At 37.4% G+C, this 17,825-nt stretch overlaps 1 protein-coding gene across 1 annotated transcript in view; it reads right to left on the bottom strand.

Moving 5' to 3' along the window:
• Positions 1-692: 692 nt before the first annotated feature.
• The window catches only part of CD28 (CD28 molecule), a 41,118-nt gene continuing 23,985 nt past the window's right edge, over positions 693-17,825 (bottom strand). Inside the window, exons 2-4 of the mRNA XM_044669411.1 lie at positions 14,884-15,240; positions 12,176-12,300; positions 693-818 (exon numbers count right to left, since the gene is read on the bottom strand). Coding sequence (XP_044525346.1) covers positions 693-818; positions 12,176-12,300; positions 14,884-15,240 — 608 coding nt within the window. The remainder of the gene's footprint in view (positions 819-12,175; positions 12,301-14,883; positions 15,241-17,825) is intronic.

The following is a 17,825-nucleotide window of genomic DNA, read 5'->3' as shown; positions in this document are numbered from 1 at the left end:
TGACTCCTGCACCCTTGTTCTTTTCACCATACTCCATTATTACTTTGGTCAAAATAAGAAAGAATAACCATGCTAGCCTAGATTTCCTTAAGAAAAATTTACCAACCCTATACTAAAATATTAACAATTACAATATTAAATATAAAGAAAATATGTGACTTCTTTGTAGGCTGAGCATAATTAAAATGAAAACTTTTTCAAACTATCAAAATCCTTCATTCAAAGAGACTTTTTCTCCAATCTTTTCTTTCTTGCACCTCCACATTTGTTGGGTTCAGGCAAATCTCATTTCATTGAGGCTGGAGCAAGGGTTAGGGAATGGAGCTAAAACAGTCACTTCTTGACAAGATTGGAGAGTTAGCCATATAATCCACATAAAAATCCAATTGATTTGGGTTCCCCCAACACTACACTTTTCAATCAGGTCAGCTAGTTCAGGTCAAAGTAGAGCATGAGTCGTGGCCCTGCAAAACCAAACCTGCCTATTCCTGAAAGAAAAATTTTAGAAATCTCGATTACATTATAAAACAATCTTAAATACTTAGGTTATTCTCTTAATGAAAGAGTGGGTGGTCTGCCAAAGACCAAACGTAACCGGCTAGAGATGAGAGACGGTCACATTCCTATCCAGACAAACATGGTTGAGGAGTTACAGGGGTGTTAGCCGGCTTATTTCTGGATAGGTGTCTGTGTCAGGATCTATAGGCTGCATAGTCCCTGGTTGGTGCATAAGGTTGATGTTTTTTAATTGGTCCTGGTCTCCGAGGGGTCATGTTCATGTAGTCACTATGAAGAATTCTATTCTTTTTGCTCTTCAACTGTGGGGGGGAAAAGGAGAGGAGAAAGTTTCTCAGTCTATATTTTTTAAAAATGTGAAACATCAAAAGCTTGTCTTTGTGAAAACTGTTCAGTTTACCTCTTAGATAAAAGTGGTTACCAGGAGTCATTGAGAATGCCGCACACAGGAGAACTTTGGAAAGAAAGTGGGCAGCAGACTGAAGCATTTTGTCCCAACAACAAATATTGAAGGATATGTCTAGCTGTCTGGATTTTCAGAATCCACCCCCTCTGACCCCTGCAATAAGTGGGGGTATTTCCTCATAACAAGGTCCACAAGTGATTCATTTGTTTTGTATGGTACTCCTCCACTGAAATTCTGTTTTGATGTCTCATAGTAGTTTGTAGGTGACTGGCTTCTTGGAGACTATGCTATTGAGACTCAAACTCTGGCAACCTGAAAAGGCTTTGAAGATAGCCTGATTGACAGACCCTATGCCTGTATGCCTCCTGTTCATGGACCAAGCTGCTTAAGCTCAGAGAAGCTTTCAAAGCCTAGTCTCAGAAGATGAATTGTTCCAACAATTATCAACATTGGGAGAGTAAATATCCATACCCATGAATTCACAGATTTCTTGGAGTTCTCAGATCTAGTTCCTATCACAGTATTGTAAAAAATGGGGCACCAAGAATGTTAAAATGTGACCTAAATGGTTTGTGGGTACATACACTGGGTTGAAGGAGAGACAGGACCAACCAGGATAGGGAGACCAAGGTTTACTGCCAAGCTGTTGTTAACTGTCAAGAATGGCAGTTAGGCTAATGGTCACCCAGCTCACCACTAGGCCAGGGTCTATGGAACCAGCAGGCAAAGGTAAAGGTTTTTAACAGTTTAATTGAGGGTAACCAAATAGAGGATGGGATAGGGGATTCTGCACTTGAAAACCTAAAGGGCAAACCACAGAGGCAAGGAGAGGACTTGACTACTCTAATCTAATTGACCTAGGCCAGGCAGGGCCCAAAGGAGCAGTACTGGAGTCTCTGGGAAGGCTGCTTCAAACCTGGTTCCAACCAGGTTTGGCCAGCACAGCTTAAGGGCCTGAGGGTGGCTTTGGGGCTCACGGTTATCCAAGAATGATCACAGGATGCCAAGAGCCAAGGTGGTCCAAGGTACCCAAGTAGAGAGAGTGAGCTTGAGATGCTGTCTACCAGATTCCAAACCACTTCCCACTTGGTGCAGCTCTGCAGGTCTTGTTGACTTGCTGAAAGCCTCCACCACTCAGGATCCCAGGGAATTTGGATGCAGGGTTTCCTTAACTCTGAGATCTCCCAGGGCTAGCAACAGTTTGTGCCAACCACTAATGGAGTCCTTCTCAGAGCACAAGCCCACGTCCTGCTCCTTCATTCCATCTTGGAATCCTCCAGCCCTTCCTGCTGGGTCCAACACTAATGCTACATAAATTACTAAATAAACCCTCACAACAGTAAGTAGGCACTTTAGTTCTTATTGGTTCTTGATCATGATAAAGACCCTATTTTTGTTATTTTGTCTAAGGCTAAAAAATTATGGCACTAAGTTTAGTTTGTTTGGAGGACCACAATGCAATTGATGTTTATAATGCAGAGATGCTATCATTATTTCTTGTTCACAACAAATAATGATAAATAGAATGGTGCAGTGGATAGGGAGCTCTGTCAAATGTGGTTCAGGTACAGAAAAGTTATAAAGGGAAGAAGATCCAGGCTTAGTTTGACCTGTATGATTCCTGTGTTATCTAAAGAGTTTTCATTTTATCTACCTTACATTTTACTAACCTTTGTTACAATGGACTCACCTCTACTCCAAACTACAACTCCTTGCACATAATTATTACAATGGAGGGACTAACTAAATACTTCATTCAAGAGATCCTTTGGATTTAGAAAGAAAGGAAATAATTTGAGAGTCATTACTAAGGTCGAAATGACAGAACTTGACAACTAAACAGCCATAAAAAGAGATCAGGGAACAGTTAAGGGTGATCGAGGAGTCTAAATTAGGAGAATGGTAGTGCCATTAGCAAACATAAGGAAGTATGGAGAAACAGATGGTTTGAGAGAGGAACAATGGTTTCTGTTTTGGACATCTTGAATTTAATGTGTTGACTGGTCACCTAGGAGGAATATACAACAAGCAACTAAAAATTGAAGAGTAAAGCTGGGGAGAGAGATTGAAGCAGAAGATAGCAGACTTAGAGGTCATAAGTAGAAAGATTGGAATCAGAAGGGGAGATGTGATCACCAAATTAACAAATTAACAAGCATTTCTAAAGAAAAGCTAAGGTCAAAAACAGAGAAATGGAGTATTAAGGTGTTGGGACACAAAAAAGTAATCACCAAATAAGGCTAAGAGAGAGTTAAGTCTCTAGTCAGAGAATTAGGAGAAAGATAAAGAGTGTTCAGTGTCACAAAAGCAAAAGGAAAATGGTTTCAAGGACTGAGTAGTCCTTAAAAAGATATAAAGAAGAAAGGCAGCGAGGTAATTCATTGGATAGAGCCTGGAGATAAGAGGTTCTGGTTCAAATCTGGCCTCTGAGGCTTCCTAGCTGTGTGATCCTGGACAAGTCATTTATCCCCCACTGCCTAGCACTTACTGCTCTTCTGTCTTAGAATTAATACAAAGGTAAGGCAAGGTAAGTATTTTTTTTTAAGATATAAAGAAGAATAAGGCCTGGGAAGGAAAAGACCATGGATTTGGTGATTAAGAGGTCATGGCCAACCTTCAAGAGAACATTTTCAATACAGTGGAGGGAGAAAAGACTGTTGTAATGGAGTAAGGTGTGAGTGGTTAATGAAGAAACAAAGGCTTTCAGTCTCCTTCTTTGGCTTCCATGACATTATTCTCTCTTGGTTTTGCTCCTTATTTGGCCATTATCATCATCTATCTCCCAACTGCTAAACAGAAATAGTTTCCAAAGTTTTACCCTGAACTCTCTCATCAGAGAGACATTCCCAAGGTGATCTATCTCATCAGTTCCTATGGGATTAATTATCATCTCTAAGCATATCAAACCTGTATCTTTACATCCAGCAATAATCTCTCTCCTCTTGTTTTTCTTATCAACTGCCTGATAGACAGTTCCACTGGACATTCTGTTAGCATCTCAAACAAGTCCAAACTGGAACTCATTGTTTTTCCCTAAATCTATTACTCCTTCAGAGTTTTCTAGTTTTAAAAATTTTAAATGTTTTATTTTTATTAAAAGAAATCTATTTCTATTCCTTCCAACTCACATATATCTGCCCACTTTAAGAGCCTTAGGATCATCCTTCACTTTTATTTCTCCCTCAGTTTCTATATTCAATCAGTTCCCAAGTCCTCCCCAAAATCTCTTGCCTCCATTTATATACTACCAAAATCTTAGTGTCTGGACCAAGGCAGTTAGGTGGCTCAGTAGATAGAGCACCAGACCTGGAGACAAGAATTAGGTCCAAATCTGGTCTTAAATACTTACTAGCTGTATGACCCTGAGCAAGTCACTTATCTCAATTGCCTAGCCCTTGCCACTCTCCAGCCTTGGAACAAAAACTTAGTAACAATTCTTAAGATACAAGGTAAGGATTTAAAAAAAATTTTTAATAGTCCAGACCAGTGATGGGCAAACTATTCCCTGTGGGCCAGATCCAGGCCATAGTTTGCCCATCACTGCCTTAAGCAATTCCCTAATCACTAGGCCTCCACATCCAGATGTAGTGATTAGAGAATTGCTTAAGGCAGTGATGGGCAAACTACAGCCTTGATCTGACCCATCACTGGTCCAGACTATCTTAATAACTTCCAAATTGCTTGCCCCCTTTCCAATCAACCCTCCACTAATGGTCTTTCTAAAGTGTAGATCCAACCATGTCATCCTACTGAAAAAACTTCACTGGCTCTTGGATAAGATGAACTCCTTAACCTGACTTTTAAAGATCCAGAGACATCCTCGAAACTATCTTTCTAGCTTTATCTCAAATTTCTTCTTTCCATGCTCTCTATGTTCAATCCAGTTTGAACTACTAGCTATTTCCTTTTCCCAACATTCTATCTTTCTCCTCCATTTATTCTCCCTAAATCCAGAATGAACTCTTTCCTCATCTCTGCTTTTCAGAATCTTTATTGTCCATCAAAGCTCAACACAGGCATTACCCCTTCTGTGAAGTCTTCTGTCCTCCCCAGAGTTTCTAGTATTCTCTCCTTTCTCAAACTGATTACCTTTTATTTATTTGTCTGTGACCTCCACTAGAACAATAGCTTCTTTTAGGTGAGGATCACATTTAGATTTTATCTTTATATTTCATTATCCTGAAATAGTGCCTTGCACAAGTAGGCACTTAATAAATTATTATTGAATTATCACTGGATGAAAGAATAATGAAGAATAGACTATTCTTTGGAGATGTTTGACTAACTCTTTAATACTTCAGAGACCTATAATTTCATTGTTATGGGTACATTCTATACCAACACAGAATGAAACCCCTCTATAATTTAATAGATAATCAGGAAGAGTTGCTGTCAACAAAATCCAGTGATCAATTTGATGAAAGGCCTTGCTGAATTTAACTGTGCTAGTCCTTGGTCAGTAGACATAAAACCCATTTCGACTTCCTTACAGTGAATTTAGGAAGTGAGGTTATAGCCTCCTGAGACACTTTCTTAGTTCTAGGTCAACTTCCCATTTCTCTCTTCTATTCCAGGGCTCCAGAGATTGGTCCATCTGGTCTCTTCTTTCTGTCAGAACTCCTAATCCCTTGGGGCCAACTATGGAACAAACCTGGAATGAACAGGAATTTTCCCCTACTTTTCTGTCCCATGAGATTTTCTAAGGGTTATATTGTTAGAAACTACAGGAAAATCAACAGAAGTTTTTTTTAACTGAGAAAGTTACCAAGTTACAGAAAACTTTAGAAATAATAGCTATCCCAGTCATCAGTGGAATGTGAATGGAACTGTGTCTGATCCTTCTTAGCTTCTATCTTCTATCACCAACTCTTCTTTCTGTTCTAAAAATTCATCCATACCCAACCTCTCTTTATTGTTAATGGATTAGTGAATAATATTTCCCCCATTTCTTTTCTCTAATACTAAAACCCCAGAGGTCTCAATGCTAAACAAATTGGTTCACAAAGGTTCAAATGAGTAAATTAAATCATAGAGGTGTGCCCTAAAGAGGAAAATCTATACTAGCTGCTCAGATCTTAATATTTTCCAGTTTCACTTTGGAAGGTCAGCTTGGGTTATTTACTGATGAGCTAAGTTAAGTAAGTCAAGGGAATAGCAGGAAATATAGAAAGGATTATTTGAGGATAGGGCAGAGATTCTTAACCTAGAGTTCATGAATTTGCTTTTATTAATATTTTAATAAGAGTATTTTTATATAATTAATTTCCTGCAATCCAATGTGTTTCATTGTATGCACTTTAAAATGTTATTCTGAGAAGGGGTCCTTCGGCTTTATCTGACTGCTAAAAGGGCCTATGACATGCAAAACCCACCCCTACCCCAAAGTACAAACCCCTGGTAGAAGATATTTAACCATGTTTTTAAAAGGGAAAAGTCAGTGAAGAATACACAAGTAAGGTGCAAGAGAGAGTGAGGATAATTGGGATGGAAGGAAGTCCTTGGGAAATGAAAGCAGAAGAGATCAAGAATACAGATAGCAACTCATCTTGGAAAATGAGAGGCATGTGTCTAGGAATCATGGCATCACAGAGTAGCAAAAAAAACCTCAGAAGTCAAGTCTAATCCATACTTGTTGCAAGATTGTCTGCTAGCAAACATCCTTTAAAAAGTCATTTAGTCCCATTTGAAGACTTCTCAGGATGGAAAACTCCATATCATCAAGAGCAGCCCATTCCACTTTGAGAAAACTCCAATTATTCAGAAGATTTTTCCTTATATTGACTCAGAATATCTGCCTGTATCTGACTTTTACATATTGCTCGTAGTTCTCTGTACGGTCAAGTTGAGATCGTTAAATGTGAATTCCCTCTCCAACTCTATCTCAAAATTCTTCTGTGTCCTTCTCCCCTCTCTTCTACTTTGTCTTTTTTTTAATCTTTACTTTCTGCCTTAGAATCAATTACTGTGTATTGATTCTAAGGCAGAAGAGTGATAAGAGCTAGGCTAAGGGAGTTAAGTGGCTTGCCCAGGGTCATATAGCTAAGAAGTTTCTGAGGCCAGCTTTGAACTCAGGACCTCCCATCTCTGAACCTAGCTCTCAAGCCACCTAGCTGCCCTACTTTGTATACCAAGGAGAATGATTTATACCCTGGGAAGTATAGAATAAGATTAATTGCCAGTGAATTGAAACTCAAGATAAGTGAGAAGATGGTGAGGGTACACCAAGCTGCTTGGGGTTCATTTGAATAATTCTGTCACATATAATATGGATGCCCTCTGGATTTGTTGTCCAAAACTTCTTCTAGATCATCTACTCACCTTTCAGAATGCAAGTCCTCATCTACTCTCCCCACTTCCAGGTAAGTACTGGTCTATCTCTACCCTTATATGATATAAACTAGGAAGGGACCTCAGGAAGAAAGAAGTATAATCACCGTGGAGTCAGTAAGTATCTTGGATCGTGCTCACAAGCAGGCATGTGCAATTACAGAGTTTCTATTCTTCTTAACCACTCCTCCCCCTGCCAGAAGTAGACATAGAGGTACATATTGTGTGTACCCATAGGTTTACAGAAAGTCAACCCTTTTTGATGACACTTTTTGACTTGCCTTAAAAAAGTCCTGACACATTTTGTTTCACACTTCATAACTCTGCTAATAAAAATCTAACCTTTATTCTCATTGCCTTTATCTCTTGATTCAATGGTTTCTATCAATGCAAAGGCAAAAAAAGTTCTTGTGCAGTCAGGATTTTGTATGATAGTAGTCCTGGGTCTTCTTTGAGCAAGCATATATTAAGTATTTGCTATGTCTAAAGTGCCATGATGGACTCTGAATACAGGTTGGGTTGGGTCATGGTTATATGACCACTCATTCCAGTCAACAAAGTTCCCTTTTTCTATGGTTTTTTTTCCAAGGGGAAAGAGTATATAAATTCAGAAACAATACACTTTTTCCAAGACAAGCAGAAGTATATAAATAAGAATTCCAGCTCTGAGTGATTAGATTCTAAAATTTTGGATCTACCCTAATAAGTTAAAAGTACCCCGGATGAACTCTGCCCACCATGTTTCTCTAAACTCTGGGGCATTCATGGAGTCTAATTCCTGCAGCCCCAAAGGAGAATGCCCTCCCTATCTCCAACCCTACTTCCCCCACCACACCACAATCTTTCTTTGAAAATTTTGCTAAGCTGACTCGCCCTACTTCTAGGTAAATAATGGTCTGTCTCTACCATTTTTTGACAAAGCGTAGGAAGGGACCTCAGAGGCTATATAAAGCAAACTATTCATTTTGTAGAAAAGGAACAAAAGGTTAAGTAGTAGCAAAATCAATATCAAAACCAAGATCCAAGCCCATGTCATCAGACTCCAAATCCAGTTCTCTTTCTACTGCGTTTTTGTAACCCTTGCCTTCTGTCTTAGAATCAATGCTAAATATAGGTTCCAAGGCAGAAGAACCTTAAGGGCTAGACAACTGGAGTTAAGTGTCTTGCCCAGGGTCAGACTGCTAGGAAGAGTCTGAGGCCAGATTTGAAACTAGGTCCTCCTGACTCCAGGACTAATGCTCTATCCACTAAGCAACGTAAATGTCCCTTCACTGTATTTCTTACACCAAATTATGCAGCCAGTTAGTACAATGCATAGGGTGTTAGACCTGGCATCTGGAAGATCTGAATCCAAATCTTACCTCAGACACTATCTGTATGATCATCAAATATTCCTTGTTCCATTTTGCTCATCTGTAAAATAGGGATAATAATAATTCTCTCCTAGGGTTTTTTGAGGATCAAATGAGATAACATACGAAAAGCAATTTGCAAACCTTGAAGAACTATTCAAATGTTGGCTATTATTGTTATCTAAAAGTGGGGATCACAGCATAAATATCATCTATATTTCCTTTGTGCCATTTAATGTTGGGAGCATGTCAATAGTGGATTTCTTAAAATGGGGGAATGAATTTGCACAGCTGAGTGAATGGAGGAGTGAGCAAGGATAACAGATGTGGGCCTATGACAGCCGTGGGGAGGACTGGGCTATATTCGCTCAAATGTCAACTACTGGTCAAGAACTAAGAATGATTCTGCAGCTGCTCCTAACAGCTCCCTGAGCCTGTATCTGTTGACAGGTTGGCATTAGGGACACTCTTGTGTGCTACCAAACTGCAATGTTAACTAGAACCTTCATCTACAGATCCCTAGCAATCAATCCTACAGTAAGTCACCCTCAAGAAAGTGCAGTAAGAAGAATATGGCATACTTTTTGGACATGGTCAATAAAAGAATTGGTTTTGCTTGACTATATTTTTTACTGTTTTTCTTTTTTAATGGGAGAATGCTATAGGAGGGAGAGAAAATGGACTTTATTTACTTGAAAAAACTTTATTTTTAAAATAAGCATATGATGCAGCTTTGGTTGTGGGTGGAGGCTTTCTTGTATAGCATAAGGCATCTTTGCCAAAGCAACAACAGGGAAAGGCCTCATCAAGAAATCCGGGTAAGGTCTGAGGAACACTGACTGAATTTCATTCAGAGGAGACTTCCAACAATTAGTCCAACTCGTAGCCGAACAAGAATGCCCCTTTAGAGCTTCCCCTGACAAGTGACAAGCAACCTTTGCTTAAAGATATCCTGTGAAGAGAATATCATGTCTCTCCTGGAAGCTCTTTCCACTTTTGGACAGCTCTCATTTTTAGGAAGGTTTTTTTCTTTTGGACTTTCAGCTCAAATGTGGAATTATTATCTTTGAGAACTGAAGAACTTTCTAGTTCATCACATTTGTCAATGAGTATCAGGGCTTAGGAATCAAGTGCAAATAAGGGACAATTGTCACTAGGAAGCTGAAGATTTTGGCAGCTCCTTCTCTAAACCAAGGGTTTGGACTTCCCAGTCTTTCAGATCAGTGCAATAAGGCTCCATTTTGCTATAGATTTTCTTCAGACAGAGCTATAATCAACTAGATCTCTTCCATGCCATTAACATGAGAATTATAGAGCCAGATCCTCCAACTGTACCCTAACTGAAAATGAAATACTACTTAAGATAAGGTATATTATGGGTTTTGTAAACCTTAAAGTACTATCTATAGTGTGTTGTTGACCAGTTGTTTCAGTCTTGTTTGGCAACCCCATTTGGGTTTTTCTTTGCAAAAACAGTAGAGTGATTTGCCATTCCCATTTCCAGTTCATTTACAGATGAGGAAACTGAGGCAATCAGTGACTTGCCCAGGACCACATAATTAGTAAGTATCTGAGGCTGGATTTAAACTCAAGAAACTGAGTCTTCCTGACTCCAAACCTGGAATTCTATCCATCATCCCACCTAGCTGGTCATTCTACCTAGAAATGAACCCATTACTATTGCATTAATCTCTTAGAACAAATTATTGAATTCAACAAGCATTTATTAAGTGCCTACCAGAAGTAAGGAAGAATTCTGGCTATTGATTCAGTGTTCAAGTCTCACCTTGGTCATAGATGACATTTGACAAGTCACTAAACTTTTCATTACCGTAGTCAATTCTCTAAGACTATAAGTTGTAAAGAAAAGTGATGATTTGTATCGGTAGTTTCCCATCTGGAAGATCTCTATCCCAAAGAAATCACAGGTCTAGCTCTTATCCTATCCTGTGTATTAGACACTATGCTAAGTATTAGATATGTACAAAAATAAAGAAGGAAATTGTCCCTGTCCTTGAGTAGCTTACATTCTACTGGATCCTTTAGAAAAATACTGTACCATCCTATTAATTGATGTGCAGACGTAATACATTGTACCACACTGATCCCAAAGAATTCATGTAATCTCTAAATGCACCTGATAACCAGGGAAGCATTTTCAACTTTGGGTCAGCCAAAAGTCCTGGAAGCCTTTTGCAAAGTATCACCTTCTTTGAGGTTGTTCCACAGATCCAGGCTAGCATTTCAGCAATTACTAACACATGACTTGGATGAGCTTTTATCCACTGTGCAACATAATAGGAATCATAGTACTAGATTTGGAGTGTAAGGGCTTCTGCCATTTATTTCTTGTGTGACCCTGGACAAGTCATTCACTTCTCATTCTCAATTTTTTATTTGTAAAAATGAAAGAGTTGGGCTAGATAACATTTACTGACCCACCAGCAGCCATAGCCCCCATCTCTATGTCTGTGATTCTATATACTAAAGAGTCTTTTCCAAAGGAGTTCTTTCTTTCTAAAAATTATTGATTCAGCTCATGGAGGCAGTAAAGACCAGAGCTACATTTTTGTTTTTGTTTTTTTTCTAGGAAGTGCACTAGCTATAGTTTATATTTGATCTGAAACATGACATTATATTCAACTCCTCTACTAGGGCAATTTAGAAATGGGAGTGAAGGTACTATTAATTAGTTAACTAATTCAAATAATGAATTAACTACTTCAGAAACATTTATTTAGCAACTTCTGTGTACTCAGCATTATGCCAAGTTTGGGGACTTGGAATATAAGAGTAGAAGGTAAATACCCATTCTAGATTAATGGGGGTAGAGGTAAAAGAAGGCATCAATAAATGCCAGAGAATTCTAAAAGCATCATTGGTGAATGGAAGTAATGCAGAATTGGAAAAGAAAGAGCATTTCTGAAGTAATTCCTACTTAATAGTCTAGATTTGTCTGTACCCAAACCAAAAAGACAAAGCTAAAGAAGGAGGGGTTGGGGGTGGCGGGAGGTAGAAAGTAAGACACTCCAATTCTACATTGACTGGAGGTTTGCTAGGTTTAGTAAAATCTGACCCAGTGGTGAGGAGGGTCTGCTAGGAGTACAACTGCCACTATAGTTTCATAATTATAGCTCAAAGTTTGGCCTCTAACAATTAAACCTCATCAGAGGTAGAAAAAAAATATGACTCAGATAAAACTCATCTCATTTCTCTGCTAGAATTGAAGACAAAGCTGCAGTCTGCACCACAATTCACATGGTTCCTTGCCCAGAAACTGGTTACTCTTAGAGTGACTGTAAGAAAGACATTCTCAGGATGCTCTGTGTCTCGTCTTATTCCCTGGTCATCTATATCAGTATCTAGAGGCATCGTGAAATCGAATTAAGGTATTGTTTCTCATCAGCAAGAACTTACTTCTCTCAAGCCTACTGAAGAGTGAGCAACACTCAAAGATTGTGGGGGTCACCTATGAAGGCAGATGCCCCATTGGGAATATCTCCAGAATCTGGGGCAAAAGTAGCAGTTAGGCTATATCATTGACATTACTGAAAACAAATACTTGATTTCTTACCCAGCAGTTACAAAAAGCCACTGTTATTAACATGCTATAGAAAGCAAAAACACATAGAGCAGCAACAACTGGCCAAAAGGGTTTGGGAGGCTCAGAAGTTCCCAGAGTTGGACAGACATCTTTTTCTGAAATAGAAAATAAACAGAGTGGATCAGAATCATCAAGTGGAATTTGAATTCATTCTCTGATTTCACAACATCACAGCAGGAAACATGGAGAGAAATATCCACACCCTAAAAATACCAGACAACTAAGATTGGCATTTGAGCACCCCTCTCTGTATCAGATATTAATCATTGCTGGAAGTCAGGATGAAAATCTAAGTGAATTGATTGGGCATCCTAAAACATGAGTTAATAAATTAAATTGTCTCAGAGCGTGGCAGATCCCTACATAGGTCATTATAATTCAAAATCCTTCTTCTCCTTAAATTCTATCCTGAGTAGCCTTAATATTTTCAGGATTTCCTTGAATCATTCAGGACTGGGTGCTAACTCGGGAGTGTTTCTGGGCCTCAGTTTCCTCACCAGAAAAAATTGGATATGAGACTAGGTAATGGTAAAAGTCCCTTCCAATCTAAACATTCTTTGACTCTATGAATAGAATTGCAGGCAGTCTGAAAGAATGAATGCAATTTTGGAAGATCAAAGAGACAGGATTACAAGGTTGGAAGAGTCTTCAGAGGTCATTTAGACCAACCTCTCCCTACAGCATGAATCCCTCCTAGGCTAACCCAACTGGAACTTTATCTAAATTCCACTTGAAAACTAGTGACATGAAATTCATTCTGAGCTAAGCCTTACCAGGAGGCTGCCTAAAAAATCCTGCTCTGAAGTGTTGTCATTGTTGTTCAGTCATTCAGACGTGTCTGACTTTTGTTGACCCCATGGACCATATTATCCCTGGGCTTTTCTTGGCAAAGATAATGGAGTGCTTGCCATTTCCTTCTCTAGTTCTAGAATACCTCCATAGAAACAAGAGTATAATCCTCTGAGTTGTAACTTATTCACCATATAACATTAGACAAGTCATTTTACCTCTAACTGAGCCTTTGTACCTCTCCTAAAAGTGATTGAACTGTACTTGAAGGTCTCTAAAATGTTTAATTTAATTATAAGATGAAATGAACAGAATTTGTCTTATCCAAGAAGAGTAAGTTTTAAAATTTAAGTTTTTATTTAGCCTTCCTTCTCAACTTTGATTTTTAATTTTGCATTTTATTGTATCATTGGTTTAGAGGCAAATATTAAGATCTTCTATAGTAGTGGCAGAGGCATACCATTCATAAATTTGGCCATATCTATTTTATTTTGCTATCATGTTATTAATCCATTAAATCTAAATTTCAGAATAACATCATGAAACCCCCAATGAAACGCTATTTGATCAATGGGCCAAGATGTTATCTATGACACTAACTACCCCATGTAATGTTTTGTGTCATCTAATCCCATGTTTTCTCTGAATCAATTAGTGGTATTATGGCATGATTTCATATGCAATTACCAAAAAATATTTTTTTATCTTGGGCTCAATTTAACTGTGACATTCTTTATGGATAAAATAGGCATTAATTAAAAATGCGATTTAAAACTTCAACAAATTAAGTAAATACTTGCATGTCATTTAATTATATGTTCTATTTGCATGAGTTTTTTGATCACCAAAATTACTCCATCAGAGAAAGTCAATGGACTTCCTCTTGTGTATGTTACTGTTTTCAGCAATATCTCATCATTGGCAGAGGAGAGAAAGTTAACATTGGAATCATGCCTACAGGTACAATATTGAAAAAAGCAAAACATGATATTGATTTTTTTCATTTGAATTCTGAAAAAAAGAGGTTTACATCTTTAAAATGTATGGCAATTAGTAATAGCCCAAATTTATTTATGACTAAAAGGTTCATTCCACACAACAACCTCAAAAAGTAGATAGTGTAAATATTATTATTCCCATTTTACAAATGAGGAAACTGAGACTCAGAATTAAATGAATTGCTCATTGGTCATATGGTTAACAAATATCAAATCTAGGATTTAAACCTGTCTTCTGATTCCAAATCCAATGTTCTTTCAAAATCTAATGCCTCTCTAACGTGATTTGTTTTATTCCTATAAAGAAACCAATCCTAGCAATCATCTAATCTATTCATTCACTTTATGGATGAAGCAACTGGGATGCAGAGAAGTTGTGTCTTATTCAATGTCAGAAGGATAGTTATTGGCCAAACCAGCTGTGGAATTTTTGTCCAATGCTACTTCCATCATATTATACCTCTCCTTTTAAGGAGACATTCCAGCTAAGTTCTATATAATTCGAAAAATCATTGAAATTTATAACTCGGAATTATCCTTAGAGACCATCTAGTCTAATCCCTTCACTTAATAGCTGTGGAAACTGAAGCCCCAAATGGTTGTTCATTACTTGCAAAAGTCACATAGTTAGCTATTAGCAGAACAAAAGCTAGAATAGAAGTCTCCTGACTCATAGGCGAGAGTTCTTTCCACATCTCAATGGAAAGTATTTTTGCAAAGGAGGAGACTGGCACAAGAAGGTTAATGGTCCAACTCAATGGAGTAAATACAAATGGAGCTCATTCTTCCTTTCATCCAGTAACTCTGTTAAAAAGAGGCTAGTTTTCTTCCTTTGTGTATATCTAGGCTGACATGACAATACTATATAACACTTTCAGAGCTATGATATACCTGTTACAGAGATGAAGGTTCCATTGTTCAATTCACTGGAGAAATATGGGGGAGGATACATGAATTCAATTTTACAGAAGTAAAAATCTGTTTGGAAGATACTCATATTCCAAAGTCGAAACATCACTGTTTTGTTATCAAAATCCACGTGGCAGCTGAAGTCTTCAGATGAGGAAATCCAGGGCTTATGGGTTCCATTTACATACACAGAACAAACTTCATGGGCCTTGTGTTTTCCCATATGGAGTGAAGCTCGAAATTCAGTTGGAGTTTTATCATAGATGTAGTTACAGGGAAGATTTACAACTTCATGATGATAGGCCACAAGCAAATGTGGCTGTTTGACCAAAATCTTATCTGGGAAGAAAAGATAACATTTATTTAGGGCAGGATGGGTAAATTTAAAGTCTGGGTTCCTAAAATTTATTCTCCACAAAATAAATAGATATTCAATAAGGATGACCCTCTTTTTTGGTTAGGGTAAATCTTGAAAGCTTGGTCATTGGTTAGGATGGGGAGGTCATGGTTTATAAGGTCAACAGGCTGATGAAAATAAAGTCACTTTCTGCTTATGAGTTGAATATTGGGGAATGCTTCCACTCTAAAGCCAGGATCTGACCTACATTGCATTGGTTTTGATTAGTAGAGTCCTAAATACTGAGGTTTAAAATCTGGTTGGGATTCAGCTTATGTCTACCCAAAGCTGAAAATTGCTAAAGGAGTGAAAATGGTTGTTGATTGTTCTGTCCTGACTTTTAAAGTATAGACCAATATAATTTAAACTGGAAACCTGACAGACAGGCATGAGGGAATTAAAATATACTTTTAGATATTTGGTATTTTTATTCATCAGCCATCTTTGAATAAGGGAAGTTTAAAAAAAAAAAAAAAAAGCAAAACATAGATTCCTTGCTTTCATTTTTTTTTAACTCACTACTGCTGAGACTAATGTCTCTGAAAAGAGGTACCACATTTTTCACCTTACAATAAACTTGTTTCTTTTTTATCTAGACCTGCCATGTAAACTAGTTGGTATAAGGGATAGATAGTGCTGGATATAGTCTTGAAGACTTGAATTCAGATCCTGACTGAAACACTTGCTAGCTTTGTAACTCTGGGAAAGTCAAGTAACCCCTCTTAGCTTCAGTTTCCTAATCTATAAGTTGTAGATAATAATAGCATCTGCCTGTTGTGAGGATGAAATAAGATCATGTCTGTAAAACACTTTTCAATCCTAAAAGAGCCTATATATAAAACTCCTAGTAGAGAAACCTCCTCTGCCAAGGCAGAATGGCACATATTTGCCCTTCAATTTGTGGTATCGGAGTTGCCTACGAATTGAGAGATCAAATGACTTTCCCAGAGTCACATAGCCAGTATGTATCAGAGGTAGGACTTGAACTTCTGATTCTGAGGCCAGCTTTCTCTAGTATGTCACTTTGCCTTTGAAATCTAGCATCTAAAAAAGAACACTTAAAGGTCATTTTGTCTATATCCTTGCCCTTCAGCTCTACAATTTAGAAAGCTATTGCCCTGTTCTATTTTCTAAAATAAATTTTTATTTATACTTTCTGTTTCTTACACCACCAAGGAATTCCAAGTATCCCTCTCCCTCCTAGAGAACCATCACATATGACAAATAATTTTTTAAATAGAAAAAAAAATCAGCACAACTGATCAATACATTGAAAAAGTTCAAAGATGTGTAGCTTCTGTGGATTGCCCAAGTTCACAAAGGGATGGGTTAGGGGTATCTTCTAATATCTCTTCATTTGAGTCCTACTTGATCTTTGTAATTTTGTTACATTTACTTTTGATTTTTTGGTTTGTAGTGGTTCTTTCCATTTACATTGTTGTGGTCACTGTGTACATTTTTTTCTTGGCTCTGCTTACATAACTCTGAATTGGTTCATTTAGTTCTTTCCATATTTCTCTATATTCATCACAAAACATCATTTCTTACAGAACAATAATATTTCATTGCATTCATTTACCTCAATGTCTTTAGCCACTCCCACCCCACCAAGACATATACATCTACTTTGTTTACAATTCTTATCTATCACAAAAATTGCTGCTATAAGTATTTGGGGGTATATAAGGCCTCTTCTAATCAATAACTTTCTTAAAGTAGCAGTAATGGAGCCTCTGGTTCAAAGGGTGTTGGCTCTATTCTTAAAAGATACTTAGTTGATGAAGAGATTTCTCATTGTTTTCAGGGGTTTTATGACCATCACCATCAAAGAAACTTTTTAGATCATCCTTACAAAAAGCCACATTCTGGGAAGACCCTGGACTGTAACACAGCCATTGGATCCATCTATTTGAGAAATGGTTAAAGAAATTATAGTACATGAATGTGATGAAATATTACTGTACCAAAAGAACATATATATATGTATATATATATATATACATATACACACACATATGTATGCATACACACGTATATATATGTAAAGAATACAAGGAGAAATGAGAAGGCTTTTTTGAACTGATACAAAGTAAAGTAAGAAGAATGAGGAAAATAGTATATATAGAATCACTGCAACAAGGTAAATGGAAAAACACAACAAACTGAAACTGAACATCATATAATGATAATGAAGCAGCTAGGTGACATAATGGCTAGAGTTCTGAATTTGGAGTCACAAAGACATGGGTTCAAATTCTGTCTCAAACATTTATTAATTGTGTTACAATGGACAACTCATTTAACATCTTTCAGCTATGATTTCCTTATTAAAATGGAGATTATAATAAATAATATATAATAATAAAATCTACCTCACAAGGTTGTTGTGAGAAACAAATGAGATAATATAAATAAAAATTTTTACAAATGTGAAAGAAGTATATGAGTGTTAATTAATATTATCATTATTATTAATGGTCAAGTCTGACCCCCCCCAAAAAAAAGTTATGAGTACACCTTCCTCTCT

Source organism: Gracilinanus agilis, chromosome 3, assembly GCF_016433145.1.
Source record: "Gracilinanus agilis isolate LMUSP501 chromosome 3, AgileGrace, whole genome shotgun sequence".
In the NCBI taxonomy this organism is placed as follows: domain Eukaryota; kingdom Metazoa; phylum Chordata; class Mammalia; order Didelphimorphia; family Didelphidae; genus Gracilinanus; species Gracilinanus agilis.
The sequence above is the reverse complement of the archived record's forward strand: the minus strand, read 5'-3'. Positions and strand labels throughout refer to the sequence as shown.